Source organism: Arvicanthis niloticus, chromosome 9 (assembly GCF_011762505.2).
Source record: "Arvicanthis niloticus isolate mArvNil1 chromosome 9, mArvNil1.pat.X, whole genome shotgun sequence".
In the NCBI taxonomy this organism is placed as follows: Eukaryota; Metazoa; Chordata; class Mammalia; order Rodentia; family Muridae; genus Arvicanthis; species Arvicanthis niloticus.
This window is the reverse complement of record NC_047666.1, coordinates 26572313-26594421: the sequence shown is the minus strand read 5'-3', so window position 1 is coordinate 26594421 and position 22109 is coordinate 26572313. Positions and strand designations below refer to the sequence as shown.

General features: G+C 45.0%; 1 protein-coding gene across 1 annotated transcript in view; it reads right to left on the bottom strand.

Moving 5' to 3' along the window:
• Positions 1-12432, bottom strand: part of Gfpt1 (glutamine--fructose-6-phosphate transaminase 1) — a 49996-nt gene extending 37564 nt beyond the window's left edge. Inside the window, exons 1-4 of the mRNA XM_034511602.1 lie at positions 12176-12432; positions 4340-4447; positions 1424-1531; positions 564-689 (exon numbers count right to left, since the gene is read on the bottom strand). Coding sequence (XP_034367493.1) covers positions 564-689; positions 1424-1531; positions 4340-4447; positions 12176-12182 — 349 coding nt within the window. The 5' untranslated portion in view covers positions 12183-12432. The remainder of the gene's footprint in view (positions 1-563; positions 690-1423; positions 1532-4339; positions 4448-12175) is intronic.
• Positions 12433-22109: the final 9677 nt, after the last annotated feature.

The following is a 22109-nucleotide window of genomic DNA, read 5'->3' as shown; positions in this document are numbered from 1 at the left end:
TCTTCATTTATGAGAAATACTCAGGCTGAAGAGACAGCTCATGGTAGAAACCTGCTTAGCAGCCCTGCACCCTGGATTCAGTGCCTGGGAAAGTAAAAATAAACTAACATGTCTGTTCAGCAGGGCATGATAGAACACACCTATAATCTCAGTGCTTGGGAGGCAGGGAAAGAAGGATCCGTACACGGCAAAGGCCAGCCAGGCCTACAGAGATGGCCTACAGAGAAAGAGTGCTTTAAACAAATGAAGACAAACATGAAGATATGAGGAAACATTAAACAACATGACAGGAGTGTATGTAATTAGCAATACATAAACACAGGAAACTTACATAACACACTACATTGCAAGAGAAAGAGATAAAAAGATTGATATACTGAAGTTACCAATTTTTATTACTGGAATTCCAAACCTATACAGGGAGGATGGGATTAAGTTCTGTACACTCTCTGAATATGTTCTGAAATTTCCAGATAAACAACAAACTAAAGTAACAACATAAGCAACTTGATTCCCCTCTGGTTACTGCCCAGTAAAATCGTTCAAAGCACACACAGTCATACCGTTATTTTTATCAGAGCGCTGGGGGTGACTATTGACAGGACTAGGTTCTCCATGTGTTGCCCAACGGGTATGAGCTATTCCAAGATGCACATCAAATTCTATATCCAAGTCCATATCTTGTTGTTCTGTAAGAGAGAAAGTTTAAGACCCTGGTATTAGATAATGCTGTAGATGTAAACTGCATTAAAGAAAACTGTACCAGTCCCCTTATCCACACGGTTTGTGTTTCAAGATACTCAGTGGATAGCTGAAACTCCAGTGGCAACAAGCTCTGCACATAGCATGTTTTCCTACAGTGTCATTATGTTTCCACTTAAATAAACACTGTGAGCTGTGACCACAGCTTTTTCAGATGGAGACATGACAGGAGAACTAGCACCAATTTGTTTCTTCTCAATTCTAGATGGAAGGTCCACCCTTACCTTACCTCTTAGCAAAGTGAGCATCTGATTTTCCTTCTTTCCTTTTTAAGTAAGAACATTCACCCTTTCCCTTCACAAAAAGCCCCTTCTGGCTTCTCTGGCAGGTCAGCAAACCAGCATCAGCATCTTGCACTTGGGGTCATTGTCAAGCAAAGTCAAAATCATGCCAAGTGGAGACACATGAGCAGGCAGGCTGCCTGTGTGAGACCCATCCTCAGGACGGTGCTTCTGAAGCTGCACTGTGAGCTGTGAGCCTGCTCCACACACACTAGACCTCGTTTCTTCTCTAACTGCTATCATCATTTTTGAAGCTCAGGAACGCTTTAAACCCAAGTGGTAAGAAAATTATTTTTCTTCCTTCTCTTCAACCTTTGAGCCTTCCTCAAATGTGTCCCAAAAAGGGGGAGAATGGGAAAAAATCAAACTAAGTACATTACTGTGAACTTCTTCATCCAGTGCCTTAACTTTTCCTTTCTTTTTAATGAGCTGGATTTTGCAGGCGTTGGCTTCCCAGTCTTTGTCATTGCCTCCATCAAGTCCCACACCTAAATTAACAAGAGACAGGTAGAAAAGCAAGACCTTGAAACTGGCTAACAATACCAGTATGAGGAAAAAATAATAATAATAATTTAGGTAAATTATACATAAATCTAATTAACTCATTTACCAAGTGGATTTTCTGAAAACCTACTATGTGTTAAGCAACAACTGTTTAAAACAAAATAAAAATAAGGCTCGGAGTGTAGCTGAATGGTAAAAAGCTTATTTAGCATGCACAGGGCCTTGTGTTCAAACCCAGCTTCAGAACAGAGGGTCTGAAAAGGAAGGTCAGGAAGAGAGGTTAGGAGGACTCAATCCCTGTCTAATAACAATCTTGAGAAAACAGACAGAGAAAGAATAATGGCGACCAAAACTATTACTCAGACAAGCAACTACTATATATAAATTATAAGCTGAGATAGTGTCATGGGCACAGTGAAGACACATAAAAGTGAGGTGCTCACCTCAGAAGGAAAACAGGATGGTCAGGAAAGCATCTTCTGAGATGAGACTTAAGTTACTGAGAATTCAAAAAGCTTACTTAGACCGTGAAGATCATTTCTAACAAAAAATAACATGGCAAGAACATCTAGAAAATGTTCTGAAAATGGCAGAGAGGGGAGGATCGGTTGGTGAGGGAGAAAGAGGAAATTACAGTTGAATCAAAGCAAAAATGTAGAAGGCCTGATTTGAACAGAGTCGAGTGAGGAACAGAAGGGCCCCATGGGATGTGAGAAGGCAGGAACCGAGGTGCCCTCCTGGGTTTAAGGAAGTGTGGCATGGTTGCTGATGGACGGGACACAGAACGAGGTCTGCAGTGAGGACCACAGTGTATACAGTCCAGCTATGAACCTGCAAGTGCACTGTACCGTGGTCTACCCAGGAAGACATTTCTAGACGGCCGCTAGAAACACAGGTCTGCAACTTGGGATGCTCACATGGATTAGATACACAAGTCAAGTGTGGTACCACATACTTGCAATCCTAGCACCCCAAAGACTGAGGCAGGAGGATGGTAAGTTTGAGGCCAGCATGGTCTACAAAGAAAGATTGTCTCAAAAACTTTAAACAAAGAAAATACACGAACTGTAAATCACAATGTAGAGGTGATAAAGTCATCTCACTGTGAAAATACAAAGATAGACACGTGAGCTAAGCAAACAACCTCTGTGGTGAAGTGGGGTTCATGCCTGTAATCTCAGCACTTGGAAGAAAACATCTGCCTGAGCTATAGAACAAAACTTAATCTCAAATAATGATAAATTAAATAAATAATTAAATAAATAAATAATAAAAAATAAAGGGAAAAACCCTTAAACATTCCTATTTAAGCAATAGACAAAAGAAAGAAGCTTCCAAGGCAAAGCTAAGCAGCACCGTGAGAAGCCATGCTAGGAAAGCTAAAAATGGAGAGCTGAGACACCAGAGAACCAGAACTGGGGACAGCCCAGCTCCCCCTTGCAGTGCGACCTCAGCTTCCATTCCCATACCTACCAAAGCAGGAATGAGAAACCAACAGGATATCCTTCTGGAATCTTAGATTTCAGGGGGATTCCAACCACCCAAGAGGCTGCTGTGCCTAGACTATTCGTGGAAACAGCGTGTTCCTCTGGGATGGACTGCTGCTATGTGTCTGGCTCTGAATCATCAGGAGCTTGCCTAGTAGACACCATTCATGTGTACTATCACAACCTGCTGCTAGGGACATCAAGGGTATCCTAGTAAAACAGGCTTGTTGGAAGTTGGTGCCTGCTTCCCTGCAGACTTCATCCCACATCTGTTCCCTTTCCTGATTCTGCTCTTGATTCTTCTGCTGTAGTGAATCACAGAGCTATGCATGTAACTCTTTGCTGAGGCTCATGAGTCACTAGGAACCACTGAAAGTAAGCTTCTGGTGGACCTCAGCATAGGTAGCCAGAGTCAAACAGACTCTACCAATCTGACACTATAGGGCTGGGCTGGAGAGGTGGCTGAGAGGGTAACAGCTGTGTCAGGAACCTGAGGTTCAGTTGCTGGACTCATGTCAACCACATGTTCCTCCAGCACCTGCAGTCATGGATACAGACAAACAATTTAAAAAAAAAAAAAAAAACCTTTTACAAAGAAAGAAGAAAGAATTTTATAGTACAATGTTCTACAATTTGTTCCCACAAAAATGTCTCATGATTTATGGGTTTTTTTGGGGTTTTGGTTTTTTGGGGTTTTTGTTGTTGTTGTTTTTAGTTTTTCTAGACAGGGTTTGTCTGTGTAGCCCTGGCTGTCCTGGAACTCACTCTGTAGACCAGGCTGTCCTCGAACTCAGAAATCCAGCTGCCTCTGCCTCCCAAGTGCTGGGATTAAAAGCATGCACCACCACTGCCCAGCCAATTTATGGTTTTATAGTTAACATTTGTTATGTTTTTTTTTTTAAAGACTTCTATAGCCTAGGCTTGCCTCAAACTTACTATGTCTAAGGATGACTTTGAACTTGCTTTCCTGCCTCTACCTCCTCAGTGCTGAGATCACAAGTCTGAGCCACCAAACCCAGCTTACATGGCATGAGGGATGAACCAAAGGCTTCACATACACTAAAAACTAAGCACCTCCCCAAGCCCTAGAGTAACATTCTTCCTAAGGAGATCACTGGGAAGCAGTAGCCACATACACGATAATGAAAAGACATTTACAAACCACGTAGACATGACCAAAGTTAGAAATTCTTCAAACTTGCATTTACAAAACAAAGCAAACACAAATTAAGTCTCCTAAAATTAATAAAAATACTATTTAGATTCAAGAATCAATCCAAACCCCATAATATATTTAAAAAATACCAGCAGAATCATATCCTCTGTACTCCAGTCTCTGAAGGCCTTTGATTAGTGTCTCCAAGATTTCTCGTCTTGTTCGAGGAACATGGTAATTTAAATAAGCAAATATACCTGCAAAAAATAAATATTTAATGAACAACACTGATGAATCAAGTCTCACATAATTATGTTTAAGCTATGCAAGAATATAAAGCTAGATTTCACTTTTTAAAAAGAAATAAATTATTTAGAGTCCATGTAACTTTTCAAAAAGGAAGTTTTTATAAACATGAAAGATTAACAAAAATATGTCAAAATAAGTATTTAGTTGTTTTCAACAAAGCTTATAAAGCTAACTATTTCCTTAACTTCCATTTTATCAAGTAAAATTTAATTTTTAAAAAGCAAATTTGTGGGCTCTATCCTATATACTATTACATTAAACATATACATTTTCTAGTATTTTAAGCCACAAAATAGTTCCTACAACTCTAGAACTAAAATAACTAAATATTTCTACTATAGGTGTTTAGTGATAAATTTTGTGTTAAAAACAAAACCTCATAATTTATTTTTTTCCAGACCTGAAGACCACATTTTAGTCAAGTGCTCTATTATTCAACTACAACCCAATACAACAATAATTTAATTAAGAGAAAATCTGACCTAAATATATAACTGCCTCAAAATGACTTGAATCAGGTTCAGGTACCACTGTGAAAGAGCACAGACTGTAGACACCAGAGGTAGGGAAGACCAGAGCCAAACAGCGTCTTTGCTACTTTGAGGGGTCTTCTTTTTCCCCACCCTTTATCCCCCTGGTTTCACCCCTAACACTACATAGGACAGAAACAAGGAAGGAGGGGAGAGAAGAACTAGGAAAATCCCTGAATCCAATCTCTTTCCTTTTGTCTCTTCTCTGAGCAGTTACCACAACCAGCCTCCCTAAATCACCAACCACCACTGCTGCCATCTCTATGTACCCTCTGAAAAGTCCCAGAATTCCAAGTCACACAATCAAAGAAACTATCTGCAGCTGACAAAACCATGCCTCGTCTAGAGCTTGAGGCAAATCACAGTCAGCTGCTGCAACCAGTCAGAAGCAGCCCCATATCCCCACACCTGGAACTAAGATGGAAGCACATTCCAATAGTTCTGTATTTTAATGAAACAAAATTCCAGAATTGTCACTACACAGGACCTCTGCACTCGTGAACTCACAGTAACTGTGGTTGCCTGTTCTAACATGAAGTGGAAAGGGGTTCATGAACCCTCACCCCTAACTGGTGGCTTCTGAGAGACAGTGTGGCTCCTGGTAGGTCTTAGCACCTTCTGCATCCCTGAAGTCCCTCTTTCCCCTGTCCCCTTCCCTATTCAGTACTTCTACAGGGGTGATACTGATTTTCATACATAAGTTAGAACGTGTATTTGCCATTCTGAGTCTGGCTGATTTCACTCAATACAATGTCCTTGAAGTTCTTAGCCTATATTTCTGCAAATGACAGGGCTTCACTGTTTTAGACTGAGTTGTATTCCATACAAACACACACTTTCCTTATCCATTCATCCAATGAAAGGCACAGTTTGTATTTTGTATTGGAAAGTGTTACAATAAACTGGGGTTGAAACTCTCTTTGGCTTTGGCACTCAAACACCCACTACTGGAATTGTCACTGATGGAGACGTGATGTGACTGCAGGTGTGCACAGCCCCAGTGACTGTGGAGTCAAGGAACTACTCATGGGAATGGGTACTTTTACCTGAGCCACCTCACCCGCTCTCTGAGACAGGGTTTCATTATGCAGTCCCAGCACCCACATGGACTATCTGTAACTCCAGTCCTAGGGGAGCCAAAGCCTTCTTTTGGCCTTCATGGACACTGGCCATACAGACATACATGAGGGTAGATCACCCATACATATAAAATAAAGGTTACATTTTTTTTTTAAATCAGGACAAAAATCCTATCACACCTAAGATGCTCCATTACCACCTAATGTGATGTTCATGTTGAAATTTACCCTAGTATTAAAAAAGTCCTTTACAGCTGACTTGTTTATTCTAAAATCTAATAAAGGCCCACCTTTCACATCACAGTGTTGTCTCTCTTAGAACTCTTATCCAATGCCGGGCAGTGGTGGCACACACCTTTAATCCCAGCACTTGGGAGGCAGAGGCAGGCAGATTTCTGAGTTCGAGGCCAGCCTGGACTACAGAGTGAGTTCCAAGACAGACAGGGCTACACAGACAAACCCTGTCTCAAAAAACAAAACAAAACAAAACAAAAAAACAACTCTTATCTCCCCTCTTAATACCATTTCCCCAAGACAAGCATGGGCCAAGTGCCCCACTCAACGCCTTCCCTCTGGAGTTTTGTTTAGTTGTTACCATAATGTAACTAATCTGATCCTCCATCCCTAGCCTTTGGGGAAGATAAGTAAAAAGCTCCCAGGTTAGAGCTAGAGGCAACAATGGATCAAGGAAACACATTCTCCAGGCTTTTGCTGGTGATGCCAGGTTTCCAGTAGAGAAATCAAATCACCCAATTGGGATGACTATCCTGGTTGTCAACTTCACTATATCTGGAATGATCTACAATCCAGAAATGGAGGGCACACCTGTGATCCATGTCTTGAGGCTAGAAAACACCTATTTTGATCCTGATTTTGAGACATAGCAGCCATGAAAAGCTTAGGCCCAGGCAAGGTTGTACACACCTTTATCCCCAGGAGACAAGTGCAAGCAGATCTCTGAGTTCAAGGCCAGCCTGGGACAGAGCAAGTAAAGAACAGTTTAGGTCCCGGCATTGTGTACACACCTTTAATCTGGGCCATACCTTCTGCTGGAGGCCTACATGGGACATTGAAAGAAGGAAGGCTTTCTTCTTCACCTGCTTGCACTTACTTGCCAGCACATCTGTTGGAGCCTAATTCTTCAGGATTCCAGTTTATACAGAAGATCAGATGGAACACCCAGCCTTGTGGGGCTGAGCAGCTACTAGACTCTTGGACTTCCCATTCACAGCTGCCCATTGTTGGGTTAGTTGGGACTGCAGACTGTAAGTCATTCCAATAAATTCCCTTAATATATACCGACATTCTATAAATTCTATGACTCTAGAGAACCCTGGCTAATACACGAGTACATAACCTTCAAAGTGTCTCCAGAACAGTTTCTAGGGCTGACGGATGCTACTGATTGTACACACTGATTTAAAGTTTGATTATGCATAGTTTCTTTCCTTATGTTTCCATAATGATGGTGCATCTTCCAATTGCTGGCATCTTTGATTCAATGAACTTAAGTTACAACTCAAAAACTTTTCACTCAATAAAGGCTGCACTCACTACTATAGCTAATAATCATTATTATCATGTTTGGTAAACTGTCCTTTGGAACTACTGGCCCAAGAAAACCCCCCAGTTAGCCAGGCAGTGGTGGCATACGCCTCTAATCCCAACATTTGGGAGGCAGAGGTGGGTGGATTTCTTGGGTTTGAGGGCAGCCTGGTTTACAGAGTGAATATCCAGATAGCTGGATCTACACAAAGAAACTCTGTCTCGGAGAAGAGAGAAGAGAGAAGAGAGAAGAGAGAAGAGAGAAGAGAGAAGAGAGAAGAGAGAAGAGAGAGAGAGAGAGAGAGAGAGAGAGAGAGAGGAGGAAGAATGAAAAGAGAGAGCGAGAGAGAGAGAAAAAGAGAGAGAAGAGAGAGAGAAAGGGAGGGAGGGAGGGAGGAAGAGAAAGGAAAAGAGAGATAAAGAAAGAAAAGAATCCACCAGTTAGGATTCTGATATTATCTGCTCTCTCTGCAGAGTGGCCAGGAAGATACGACACTCCAACACCTCCTCAGGCAGGCAGGCAGGCAGGCAGGCAGGCAGGCAGGCAACCCCACAGAGACACTCATACTTTCACGGTTGCCTCCTAGAAAGAAGGCCCTACTTCAGCTCATAATTTGAGGTCTTTGTCTTTTTAAACTTCCCAATAAGCAGTCCTGCTTAAATTAAATACAAAAGCTTAACAAGTCACCCTTTTGTAATTGCTGCAGTCAAATTGAAGAGTAGTTATGAGCAGATTTTCTACCCCAAATTATTGACTCGTTCTCATTAACTCTCTGGGCCTTCTTATGGTGCCACATCATAACAGATAATAGACATATCACACTTATAACTACATCTCTACTCAGATTTGTTTCTTTGTAATGGCAATGATACATTTAAGACTTAAATAGACTAATCCCTTATCATAAATACATTCAATATTATAATTATGCAGCCACATTTACATGTAAGATCTCTTTAAAAAAATAATGCATTGAGAGGCTGGAGAGACGGCTCAGAGGTGAAGAACACTTGTTGCTCTTGCAGAGGGCCTTGGTTCTGTTCCCAACACCTACATGGTGGTTCACAGGCATCCTTAAACTTCAGTTCCAGGAGACCCAATGCTCTCTTCTGACCTCTGTGGTACCAGGTCAGCATTTTAAAAACTATTATCTCAACAACAACAATAAAAAGTTCTAAATCTACTTCTACCTACACTCACTGAAGGTGAGCAACACCACCTATGGACTGCCTTTGTCACTAATCTCTGTATCTCAAGGTAGGAATCCTCCCATCTTTGGAACATTCTAGGTCTAACAGAGCAGTGCAAAGCTCTCCTGTGTCTGACGAGTTTCAGATCACCTCAGGTAGGACTGTGACAGCACCTGCAGCCATTGTATCAGCATTCATTTTGTTTCCTCTGACCAGAGAAAAATCCCTTGAAGGCAACTCTCTTGAGTCATCTCTCCAAAAAAAAGAGTGCCGTCAACCACTTCATAATACCTTCTGATACCTTCTAGGTACCTGAAAAATCACAGCTGAAAGTGCCCAAGCCACAGGAAACAACACTAAATTTTGCTCAATGCTAAAAAAAGATAAGATAAAGGTCTCCTAATTGGGAAAAAAAAAAAAAAAAAAAAAAAAAAAAAAAAAAAAAAAAGCCCAACAAAGTCACTAGGTTTAAAGGTTTCTAGAAACTTTAGTCTTGCTAACATTGTAACATTGGGTCTCTGGGAACAGACTATCACAAACTAGTATTACAAACCCTTCCCACCTCCTACTGCTTGTTTCTATTAACCCTGATACCATTAACCTCTCCCTTCCCAAGCAAGTGTGTATGAAACAATTAGTTTATCCCTCAGTGCTTCATCCTACCCAGTGTGACCTCTAAAGAGCGTGAACAGTCTGGTTTTATGAGTCACCCCAGCAGCCAGACTCAGCATCCCTCAGGTAAGTGTCTAAAAAACATAAAAAACAATTTTAAAAAGGCAAGAATCACTAGATTAAAAAAAATTGAAAATAGACACCTTATTCTCTGGGAAATATAAAGTGTCACTGGTTGAAATGTAAATAAAGAAAATATCCAATAAAAAAATAAAAAATAAATAAAAGGGGGGAGAGACCAGGAAATCTGATAACATTTGAAATATAAATGAAGAAAATATCCAATAAAAAATGTTTTTAAAAAGACAAAAAAAGTATTACAGGGTTCTAGGACAGCCGGCCTACCCAGAGAAACCCTGTCTCAAAACAGAGATGCCTCAAATACTGTGTGCTAGCATATTTATTTCCTTATTCTTCATAATCAGTGAAACTCAGTTTAATGGCTGTCTTGCACTAGTAGGCACTATGACTAACAGTTCCTCCTTCCTTATCTAAGCCTTCATGAACTACATCCGATTTTTCTTTTTTGTTTTATAGTATACAAATACTTTTCTTCCTGGAACAAGATGAGGAAATAACCTGCAACCAGAATGTCAGGTACTTGACTAGAAACACAACTCATCACTCCAACACAGTTTAACTAGCTGGGCGTGGTGGCAGGGTCCTGTTATCCCAGCATTTGGAAGGCGGGAGAAGGATCAGGAGTTCAAGGTTATTCCCAGCTACAGAGTGAGTTCAAAGCCAACCCAGGCTAATGAGAGTCAGTCTCAAAGTAAAAGAGAAAACAGTTAACTACCAAATACTGCAAACTAATAATTAACCAGCTTGAAAATTCACTACTTACAACTTGAAACTAATTTATGTATGTTTTGTAAAAAACCAATCTATTAAATAGTAAAGGTATAATTGATTATGATTAAATAGTAAAGGTATAATTGATTATGAAGTCAACTCTAAGCCAATAATTCCAACACAAGTGTTTCTATTTTGATGTTTAGAATCTAGAATCTCTAAGCTTAAATCTGCTCTTCATTTTCAGAAGGGGAACCGATTAAATACAGGAAAACCACACATTGAGGACAACCTACCTCTTGCTGAGGTCTTACATGTGAAAGACTACAAAGAATGCTTCTCAAACAGCTTCGAGTCTTACAATACCTCTCTTTAAAGCATGGTCTTTCTTGGGACCAGGCATGGTGGATCAAGCCTAGAATCTCAGCACTCATGAGGCTGAAGAAGTGTGATCTAGGTCAGCTTGAGGAACAACATGAGTCACTAGCTCTTAAAAAATGCTCTCTGGTCTAGTGATCACTGTCAACTTTAAAAGGAAAGGTAAAAATATAACTTTTTGAGGACTACTAATGGTTCATTCCCATTTTAGAATATTATTAGTGGTATCACATATAATTCTCATGGTATCTTTCAGTAACACTTCTAGATAATTTGGGGGGTTGGGAGGAAGGGGGAGGCAGAGTTTCTCTGTGTAACTGCCCTGGCTGTCTTGGAACCAGGTTGGACTCAAACTCACTGAGTTCCACCTGCCCCTGCCTCCTGAGTGCTAGGACCAAAGGCATGCGCCACCACCGCCCACCTGAATAATAATCCTTAAAATGTGGGATAAAAGAGGCTATTTTGTAATGGCTGTAATAAAGACATATGTTAAACAGGTGCATGATGCGGATCTCTAGCCAGGACTCCTCCTGTCTCTCCCAATAAGATCGGCTCTGAGGCCACCTCAGCAAGTTACTGGTTCAGTACTGGTTCCTCTGAGAGACTTGAGAAGTGGCAGGAACTTAAAATGTGTAGTATCACTATCAGTGTGTTGGCTTGAGTTCTCGGAGGCCTGCCTAAAATAAAGTGACTAGAATTAAGTATTTTTAAGACTTCAAGATATGTAAATTCAAGAAATGCTACCAGCCAGGAGTGGTCATTCATACTTGTAATCACAACACTTGGAAGGCTGAGACAGGACAATGTGAATTACAGGCCGACCTGGGCTACCAAGTGGGACCCAGTTACAAAGACGCACACACAAAACGGGAGGGGGGAGAAAGATAGATAAGAAAGACTGGGGGTGTGGCTAGGGGACAGAGTACTCACTCAGCAAGCTGCCTTTATGAGTTTTACCCCCAGTACCACACAGTATGTTCACAGGTTGCCTCCCTCACCTGGTAGCCCTTCCCTAGGCATCCCTCCTCCGTCGGCACTTGGAGCCCCACACCTCTTCTAACGTAGGCATTTATCTATCCTCTGAGCTCTATGCAAAGGTGCCCATTGAGCGCTCTGATACCCTCCCTCACCCACCCACCCCCAACCCTCCAACCCCTTTAAGTAGCCTCTGACTCCTGAGTCCCCCACAATCTCCACGATCTCCTCTGCAGGCCCCTCTTCTCAAGCATACTAGCTCCGGCCACCCCCACAACCCGGGAATCCCCAAATCGGAGTCCCTGCCCCACGGACAGCCTTTCTCCCCAGAGACCCTTCTCCCCGACATTCCGGCTCCCCTCAGGACCCTCAATCTGCTGGGGACGCCCACCCCACAGGCCCCCTCTCTTCTCAGGACCCCCGCCCCAAGGCCGCTTCGCTGACACGCGCTGTCCACCTCTGGCTTCGCTGCGCGGGCCCCGCGGCCGCCACACACCCCCATCGCTGCCCTTACCGCACATGATGTCGGTCACGGGCGAGGGCCGAGCTGTCGGGCGCGCGAGGGCTTCGGAAGCGAGGATGAGCTCGGGCCGGGGTGGCGGAGATGAGATGGACTCCGGGATGCGACAGCTCAGACCTGACTGCCGGACTCGCCGCTCAGCTCTCAACTGCCGCCCCGCCCCCCGGCCACGCGCGCCGCCGCGGCTCTCCCATTGGGCCGCGCCCGCGCCGCTCACGCGCAGGGCTCGCCTTCGTCGCGCGCAGACGCAGAGCTGCGGGCAGCGACGACGTGGCAGGGGCTCGACCAGCATCCGCTTCAGGTTCCTGGAGCCGCCCGCTGAGGGCGAGCCGAGCCTCGGAGGGGGAGGAAGGGAATGTTTACACTACAGTTTGTGTCTCTCAAAGGGAACGGGAAGGAGGGAGACAGAGAAAAGCTGGAGAGCAGAAGGAAGAGCCTGGAACAGACGTGTCAGCGTGCAGAGCCACGGTGGCCGGAACTGCGCTGATGGCGCAGAGGTGCGCGAGCCTGCAGGCCGCCCTCGGGCAGCCATTCTGGTGACGACCTGAGCTGTAGGCAACGTGCTCGGCGGCCCACTCCTTGCCTTCCTCACTGTTCTTTGCCTAGGGTACCACTAGTCAGTGGTCCCAGCACTGCGCCTGCGCTCAGGGAGGCTGTGGGCACGTTGTATCTGCGATTGCTCACTCCATGTATGAGCTCTCCATTGAGAAAACAGGAGACCTGAGAAGTTAGCGGGGCGTTTCCTTTTGGAAGGTGTGAATAATACCTTTGAGCAAATGGAGCTGGTTATCAGCCCTCTGTTGATAGCTCCAAAGGAAATGAATGAATGAATAGGGCCCACAGAAGCTGGTGTGGCACTCTCAGCCAGAACCCCCTTCCTGCTGCTCCAGCATTCAAAGCTGCATGCCTGGGTTATTCTGCAGAGTCCTGCATCCTTGCCACTTTTAAGTGTGACCTCTTTGGGTCTCCCCAAGAGGGTTTTAACATCTCATCCTTTGATCTGCCTCATACAAAAATGGGCTTCTGTATTAAAGTTTTTTTTTCTTCTCCCCACTAAACTGTAAATTCCTTTATGATGGAGTGAGTTGTGTGTGTGTGTGTGTGTGTGTGTGTGTGTGTGTGTGTGTGTGTGTGTGTGTGTGTTTAAATAACCAACACCTGCCTAGCCATAGACCTGAACAATAGGTGGCAAATCAAAACCGTTCTGGTGGCTGAAAAGAGTGATAAAAGCCATACTCGCGGCATCGTCATCAGCTGGTTGTAGGTGCAAGGACGCAAAGGCTTCTCAGTTTTTCATGGCCTACCTCAAATGGAGGCTAGAAAATGCAATCAAGGAGGTATTTCTCATCTAAAAGCTCTTCTGTATTCCAATCCATCAAACGCGTCCCTAGATTACCTTGGCAGAGCTAACAGTGGACTGTTTATTAATGGGCAGTGCATTTCTTAAGTCAAGAAATGGGCCCCTGGATAGAGGACGTCTTAGTCTGAAGACCCTCCACTGGGAGACGACTTGAACGACACTGCACAAGAGTCCAGGTGTGGTTCTGGTGCCCTGCGTCCCTTGTTTGCTGGCAGTAAACCTGTTGGTGCCACAAAGAAAATGGCAGCAGTACGAGCGAAGTGTTTCAGCTGCAGTCATCTGCGTCTATCGACTCACTGTCCCTTCTCCATCTCCGTCCTGCTGCTGTCTGGGTAGGTGCTCAGCACCAGCTGAAAGAAAACTTTAAAGGCCAACATTCTCCAGCCCCGCCTTGAACAAGCTCACTAAACCACCATACAAAGAGTACTTTGTAACCATGTGCCAGCTGAGACACTGCTCCTCCTCTAGCTCCAGAGTTCTGCCTTCTCTGGGCCTGTAAAAATAAACCCAGCGAAGAAAATAAATGCTGTGTGAAGGAAAGAGGCCATCTGAGTCTAACCGGAACATCTGAGAACACAGGAAAGGTTTTCTTCTCCTAACCAGCAACACTGAACAAATTTAAGGAGAGAGAGTCTATGTCCTAGTCTGGGTTTCTATTGCTGCAGCAAAACACAATGACCAGAAAGGAAGTTGGGTAGAAAACCGTTTATTTAGCTTACACTTCCACACTGTAGTTCCTCACTGTAGGAAGCCAGGAAGGACAGGAACTTGAACAGGGCAGAGGCCATGGAGAGATGCCACTTACTGGCTTGCACAGCCTGTTTCTTATAGAACCGAGGACTATCAGCCTTGGGACGTCACCACCCACCATGGGCTGGACCTGGGCCCTCCCCCATCAATCACTGATTTAAAAAAATGCCTTGCAGCTGGATCTTATGGAGGCATTTTTCTCACATGAGGTTGCCTCCTTTCAGGTATCTCTAGCCTGTGTCAAGTTGACATAACACTAGTCAGCACAGTCTTGTCTTTGCTTTAAGACTTTTTGATCTTCCTCATCTTTGCGCTTTTTGTTACCTGTAAGTGTTGCAGCTCTGGAAGGAAACATTTCCCCTACAAAAGTGAAACAGCTCTGCTCTGGCTGTGGGCCGGAGGGAGAAAGGGGGAGGATCCCCCAACCCAAGTGGAACAGCTCACTCAGCTCCTCCAGTCAAAGTGTTACAGTTCAGCTCCAGCAGGGGGAGTTAACCCCAAAGAAAGTGTTACAGCTCTGCTTAGAGGCAGATCAGGAGCCAAGGACACCACACAGTCAGTCACACTGCACAACAAACCTCACACAAGAGATTTATGGGGCTCAGGGGATGACCCAGGAGGGTGGTTGGGTGGTTGTCTCTGCTCTGGTGAGAAGCAGCAGAGAACTGAGCAGAAAGAGGGGTTTATAGAGGATTGGGGGGGGGGGGGGGGGGGCTTCCAGGATGGCCTGGGATTGGCAGAGATTTTGTGGCCTTATCTTGAAGCTCAGGGATTGGTGGGATTCTGTTTCTTGGCCCTGGTCTTGGGGTCAAGTCTGGGTCAGGGTATTTTTTTCTTGCCCTTTTACCTACATTTCCCCTCTTATCTAAATTCTAATAAATAACAATGAAAGTATTGTGTGAAATAAAAATAGAGGTGCTAGGGTACATATGTTTGAAATTTGAGGGAGTTTTGTAGTAAATCTTACCCACTGAATAGAAAAGATGGTGGCAAATAGAAAAGGAGAAACAACCTGAGGCCTGTGAGGAGAAAAAAAGTAAAATCTGAACCCAGGCAGAGGCAGTGTCAGGAGTTTAAGATCATCCTTGACAGCAAAGAAAGTTCCAGACCAGCCAGCTCCCTATTTCAAAAGACACACCTGGCGGGAGAGAGCTCAAGGGCTTAGAATGCTTGCTGTCCTTCTGAAGGACCAGAGTTCAGTTTCCAGCTCCCAAATAAGGTGGCTCACTATGCTGTAGCTCCAGGTCCTGAAGTGGAAATGTCTGGTTTCTTTGACAACTCAGCTGTGTCCCGTGATGTTTTCCTGGAAGCTGTCTTGTGAGAGGGCATGGGATGTTTTGCTGAAAACTGACACTTGAGAAGGCACAGGATGTTTAGAAAGAATATAAATAGAACCCCACAAACAATGAGAGGAGGCTCTAGCATTACTATCCCATGCAATGCTTCGCTCATCTTCACTTCCTAGAGAGAAATGCATCAAAGAACTACTCGTGGTATGCAGCTCATTCTGGCCCTTTTTTGTTTGTTTGTTTGTTTGGTTGGTTTGTTTTGTTTTGTTGTTTTTGGTTTGGTTTGGTTTGGTTTTTCGAGACAGGGTTTCTCTGTGTAGTCCTAGCTGTCCTGGAACACACTCTATAGACCAGGCTGGCCTCGAACTCAGAAATCCACCTGTCTCTGCCTCCCAAGTGCTGGGATTAAAGGCGTGCGCCACCACTGCCCAGCCATTCTAGCCATTTTGCTGCTTCCACTGACTCATGCTGATTAAGCAGAGCTTTGCTTTTTCTGCTGGATCCTGCTGCTGCTTCTGATTCATGTTTGGTGTTTGCTGTTGAACTGGACTACTGGTATCCTGACAACAACGATGAGTGGAATCCCCTCAAAGAACTACTTCATAACAGGTCCACAAGTTCCTTTTCCCAATTAACCTTCTTTTCCCACTACCTCTAGAGTAGGGAACTAGGAGGTAGGTTGAAGTTTAAGAACCCTAAATAAGGTAGGTTCTGAAAAATCTAAGTCTACAAACTCCAAGGAATACAACATCTGCTCCTGGCTTCCATGGGCACCTGTATGCACAAATAGACACACACACACACACACACACACACACACACACACACTGACAACACCAGTCAGCTGCTGTAGAAAAACCTATGGACTGGGCCCCATTGGTTCCACTATTACCCCAGGAGAAGGTACCTATATACCTTCTCCCCAGAGAATCCCTTCAAATACAGACCTGATCAGCTCTCCCTGTCCAGGGTTAAGCTCACACACAGATGAAGTGTACCGGTCCCCAGGCCTTCCTCCAGCAGCTTTGTCAGTGGCTTCCTGCCATACTCTTCCAGCACCTTGTAATCTAGCTACCCTGAGCCACACACCCCAAGTTCTCTGAGAAAATAAAAACAGCTCAAAGCATCTCAAGCTTTAACAATTTGCTTTTTTGTTTCATTTTCTTTTTGAGACAGTATATCCCTGTATAGCCCAGGATAGCCCACACCTGCTGACCTTTCTACTGCCATCTCCATGGTCCTGGGATTTACAGGTACACACCACCAACCACACTTGGTTCTTTATATCTGCCTCTTTTTTTTTCTCTCTTAAAAAGGAAACCAGAGTTTTTCCCCAGGTACCATACCGTAGCATGGTCCTGTTGAGAAAACCAAGGCTGCAACAGACAAGGTCCTCACTTCATGTGGCACTTAGTCATGCCTGGCAGCACCAGCCCTGCCTTACCCTCACCATGGCCTCCTCTCAGGGCTCCCTGCACCTACCCTCATCTTTCATGACAGTGAGACAACCATCACAAAAGACGAGGTCAATGCCCTCATCAAGGAAGCAGTACAACAGTGGAATCTTGGCAAAGGTCCTGGCCACATGAACTGTGGGGATGCCAGCATCTGGCACAGCACCAGAACATCCTGCTGAGAACCGGAAACAACAAGAGTCCTAGAGCAGGATGGTGACTCGGGCTTTGGTGTTCTTGACTAATCTTCATGATGTCTTGTGGTTCCTGCATGTCTTCCGCCCCGGGCGGCTCAGGGAGGTGCGGCTCCAGGGAGCCCAAGCATGGGAATTTGACTGAGTTCCCTCCACGCGGTGCTGGGCAGACGCTATGGGGCTCTGCCTGGGTATGGGGAGATCTCACTCAGTCTGTCCTATTTTAGATGGCCCTATACATTGCCAAATTGCAGCTAAGATTGGCAAAAAAAAAACCATGAGGGTTTTTTTTCCTTCTCTGTGTTTGATGAGGGAAGCTACTCTGCTCCATGAGTCTGGACTGTAGATATTGTCCTCAGCCACGCATGGCGCTATCTGAAGGACTTCCTCCCAAAGCAAGGAGGCTTGGTTTTTGGCTATTTTTAACCGGTGGGATTTTAGTAGGGCACATATTTCCCTGGCCTGGGGTGATTTTTTTATGTGATGTTGAATTGCCCATGACAGAAAAGAAGAGAAATGCTTTGTCCAATGGGAACATTCCCTTCCTTGGCCTATTGGCTTTGGGGGAATTCAACAAAGCTCTAAAGTGCTAAGTCTTCCTGCAAATTTAAGAACTGGCAGCCGCTCTGTGGCTTTTAAGTGGCTGCTGTGTTACCAGGTTTTTCTTTTTGTTTTAAAGAGAGTCTAGATAGAGAGTCTTTGCCAACGCCAGTTGTGGGCTGTCAGGATTTAAAGAGAAGCCAGAGGGACCTTCAGCCAGCACCAGAGAATAGCTCTGGCCAGGAGGCTTCAGTTGCCCTGTCTTATCTAAATCCACGCAATGGCTCTGACTGAAAGCAGAGCAGGAAAGGACAGGTTGTTCGTCTCCAGAGTTGGGGGGGCTCACCTTTCTGTGATATCAGTTCCTGCAGCTATGTCACTGTTTGAGCCAGCTATGGGTCCCTGTTCCAGAGGGCGTCCTATGAAGATCTCCGGCCTGGTCAGGTGCGAGGCGGGGGAGGGGTCTGGGACAAGGGGACAGAGTGCAAACAGGGAGGGGGGGTCGCTTCTGCTGCTGCTGCCTCTGCTTGCATCTCCGCTGTTGCCTTTCAGTCACTCCCAGGTGCTGCACCCATCCCTCTGTGATGAGCCAGCCAGGGCTGGGCCTGTAAGAAGCTGGCTAGCTAGCAAGGAGGGAAGAGTCCTGAAGGCACTTGGGGAGAGCAGATCTCTTTCCAAATGTTACAACTCTTGCGACAGAAACTCTCGGACAACGGGATGATTCTCACACATCTTTACTTCTCCTGAATAGAGCTCTTATATACAGTTGTGGGGTGGGTCAGGGTCTGGCAGCAGATAACGCCTATTGGCTTGGTCTGAGAGCTTGGAGATAACTCATCTACATGTGGGAGAGCCTGAGGCACTGTTCCTTGTGACTGATGGCCATAGACCCCTCTGTGGGAGGGGCTGTGGAGAGCTGAAGCTAAATGAAAGGAACTAGGGCCCAGGAGCAGAGCCGAACACCTGCCGTCCAATTAGGGTCCAGGGTTCGAGGCCTGTGCTCGACAAGGAGCCCAGCTGCCTCTCACAGCCCACCACCTCACAATGTCTGATTTAAAAAAAAAAAAAAAAAAGCCAGCCTCTAGGCCGAAGACATAGTTCGGTTGGCATAGGCTTGGCTAGCCTGCCCCAGACCCTGGTTTGATCCCCCAGGATGACACACATGGGTTGTTGTGGTGCAAGCATGTAATTCTAGTGGTCAGCATGTAGAAGCAGGATCAACTCGGGCTATCCTCAGCTAGATGGTGAGTTTGAGGCATCGTGTCACTTGGGCTGTGTGAAAGAACCTCTTTCAAAAAAGAAAAGGAGAAAAACTGAACTATGAAGAAGAAATAAACTTTACCAGTGAATCATATTCCCAGGCCAAGAGGACCAGTTCTGTTTTCTTAGTTACTGTTTGTTCTATTGCTGTGATGAAGCAGCATGACTAAAGGCAACTTCTATAAGAATGTATTTAATTGGGAGCCTTCTTGCAGTTTCAGAGGGTTAGGCTATGACCATCATGGCAGAGTGGTGGCAAGCAAGCAGACCTGACACAGCACTGACAGTGGCACAGGACTGGTGCACTGATTGAGTTTTCATTCTGATCCACAGGCAGGAGGCAGAAAACAAACCCACCCTCAGTGATACACTTCTCCAACAAGGCCACCCCCCCCAATCCTTCCCAAACAGTTCCACCAACTGGGGAACAATAATTCAAACATATGAGCCTGTGGGAGTTGTTCTCATTCAAGCTGCCACAACTAGTGACCCATAGTCCCAAGCTTTAAAAAACTGTGTGTGTGTGTGTGTGTGTGTGTGTGTGTGTGTGTGTGTGTGTTTATTTCTACTTCTTTGTATGAGCATTTTGCCTACATGTATGTCTGTGCTTAGGGATGGCATTGACTCCCCGGATGCTGGAACTACAGATGGTTATGAGCCACCATGCGGATTCTGGAAATTGAAGCTGGTGTTCTTAGCTGCTGAGCCTCCAGCCCATACCTCTGCTCTTGAGAAACACTTTTTCACCTGCTACTGGGATCACTCACAGGCCTCTAAGCACATAGCCCTTTCCCCAACATGAACCAGGTGTCACCTGGCTCACTGAGCTGTGATGTCTGGCAAGTGTGACAGCATTTCATTGTCAGATGAAATCAGACTCAAGAAGCCCCATCAGCACATGTCATATAAAGAAGTGAACTATGCACCTATGTGGTCCCCAATAGAGTTGCACTGCCTTTCTCATTCAGCCTGAACTTACCATAAGGGGAAAAGACTGAGCAGATGAGGAAGAGAAGACTGGCTTATACATGCTTCTGCCTAACAAGCAAACCCCACCCCAAAGTAGATACACTCAGCAAGACAGATCCTTCCTGATGTGCCCCAGAAGAACAGTGGTGAAGAGAAATTCTTCCAGGGAGCAGAACCTGGGTATTTTCATGGGCTACCATCAACAATTTGGCTAGATGTTTGTGTTCATGGAAGAGACTGGATTGGAGGCAAAGAAATCTGGGGAAGAAGCACTTAGACAGACCTTGCTGATGGGCCACAAAATGTGAAGATGTGCCCCATGTGGTGGATCCTGTAGTCTCAGCCTAGGACAACTCTCATTAAGTGAGAAAGATGACTCTCTAGACAGGAGGCAGCCTAGTTCCCAGACACTCTATCAGTGCCAGATGGGCTCATGTAAAAGATGTGGTAGCATCAACAGGAAACACAAATCACCATCCTTCATGGCTGACCTGGCTATAGACACTCTAGGTGTCCGCTGAGCTTTTAGGGGCACCAGATCTTGTAGTGGGTTGGTATGATGCTGCTTGTATTCTAATACTAAATAGGAGCTCTCACAATCTGATTGCTCCATGAGCAGATCCTCTTGTACACCAAGTGATACTATGTAAACCTTGTTCCCCAATTTAACTGGTCAATAAAAGGGTAGAGCCTTGATGGGGCAGTAGAGGGAAAAAGGTAGAACTTGAGGGTGGAGTGAGGGGGTTACAAGTAGAGAGAGGGGGGAAGAAGAAAGGAGACGGAGGTGGAGAAAGCTGACATGAGAGGAGATGGACCATAAGCTCAAGGCCAGGAAAACAACAAGTAACAGCGGACTTTATAGCTAAGGAATAAATTAGAATAGCTCCAAACCTGCCCAATCTAGGCTTATGGGTTGTAACTAAAACACCTGAATTGTGTGTCTTTGTGTGTGTGTGTGTTTTTATTGACTAGCTAGAAATATAAATAAATAGTACAAGTGCTTTCATCACAGAAGTCATGGTGTTTTATTGCTGGAGTCAGTACTCCAGATGAGATTTGCCTTCCCCAAATACAACACCTGACAATTTACAACCCTCATATCACACACACAGCAGCACTTTGATCAGGAAACTCACGTCACAGCCAAAGGGCAGCAGTCGGCCTGGCTTGTTGACTTCACTGAGCCATGCTCCAACTTGAAGCACCTGGCTTGACAGAACACTTTTGAAGACTTAGTGACAGCACCAGAAGAGAATTCCTTGCTATGCCAAGGCAAGGGGCCTCGAAAGCTGTCTGTCCCTAGTATGTGACATCTATCTTAACCAAGGCTTAAAGGTCCAGAAAAGGGGCTCCATTTGGAGGTGATTAGTCACTATTATCCCTAGTGACCCACAAGCAAAATTTTTGCTTCCTTATGCTCTGCTGGTTTAGAAGTCTTAGTCCTGAAGAAAGGCAACCTTATATCCAGGACATACAAGAGTGACTGTATTGACCCAGAGGTGACTGCCACCCTGCTGCTCTGGGCTCCTCATGCCTCTAAATCAGCAGTCAGGAGAGGCAAAGAAGGGAGTTATGGTGTCAGAGAGTGAAAGATCCTATCTGTAGGAGTTGGACTACTGTGGCACAAACCTGAAGAGGAAGGCACCCGGAAGGAGGACACTGCTTTCACTCTCCATGTTCTAAGATGAATGTCAATGGGAAATTACAACACAATCCAGGCAGGTCTGATATGGGGCATGCCTTCAAGAAAGTTGGGTTGCCTCACTAGGTCAGGACCACACCTAGGTCAATTCTTTGCTAAAGGCAAAGGAAATATAACCTGTGTGATAGGGATTAAATACCAGCCACAAGCATGTGACCAGTTTCAGATAACCTGTCCTGTTTCTTCCTTATGTGTATACATAAGGAAGTAAGTATACAGAGAGCTTTCTAGTTTTGCTAAGAAGGAACTTAAATACACAGAAAATATGAGACTAGCTGTTAGCATGGTAGCATTTCTTCTAGGCTCCACCCAATAATCACCTAGCAACAGCCAGATAGGCTATAAAAGGGAATGTTTGGCCTCTCTTTGCTCTCTCTGGCCCTTTCCCTTCTCTCTGACCCCTTTCCTCC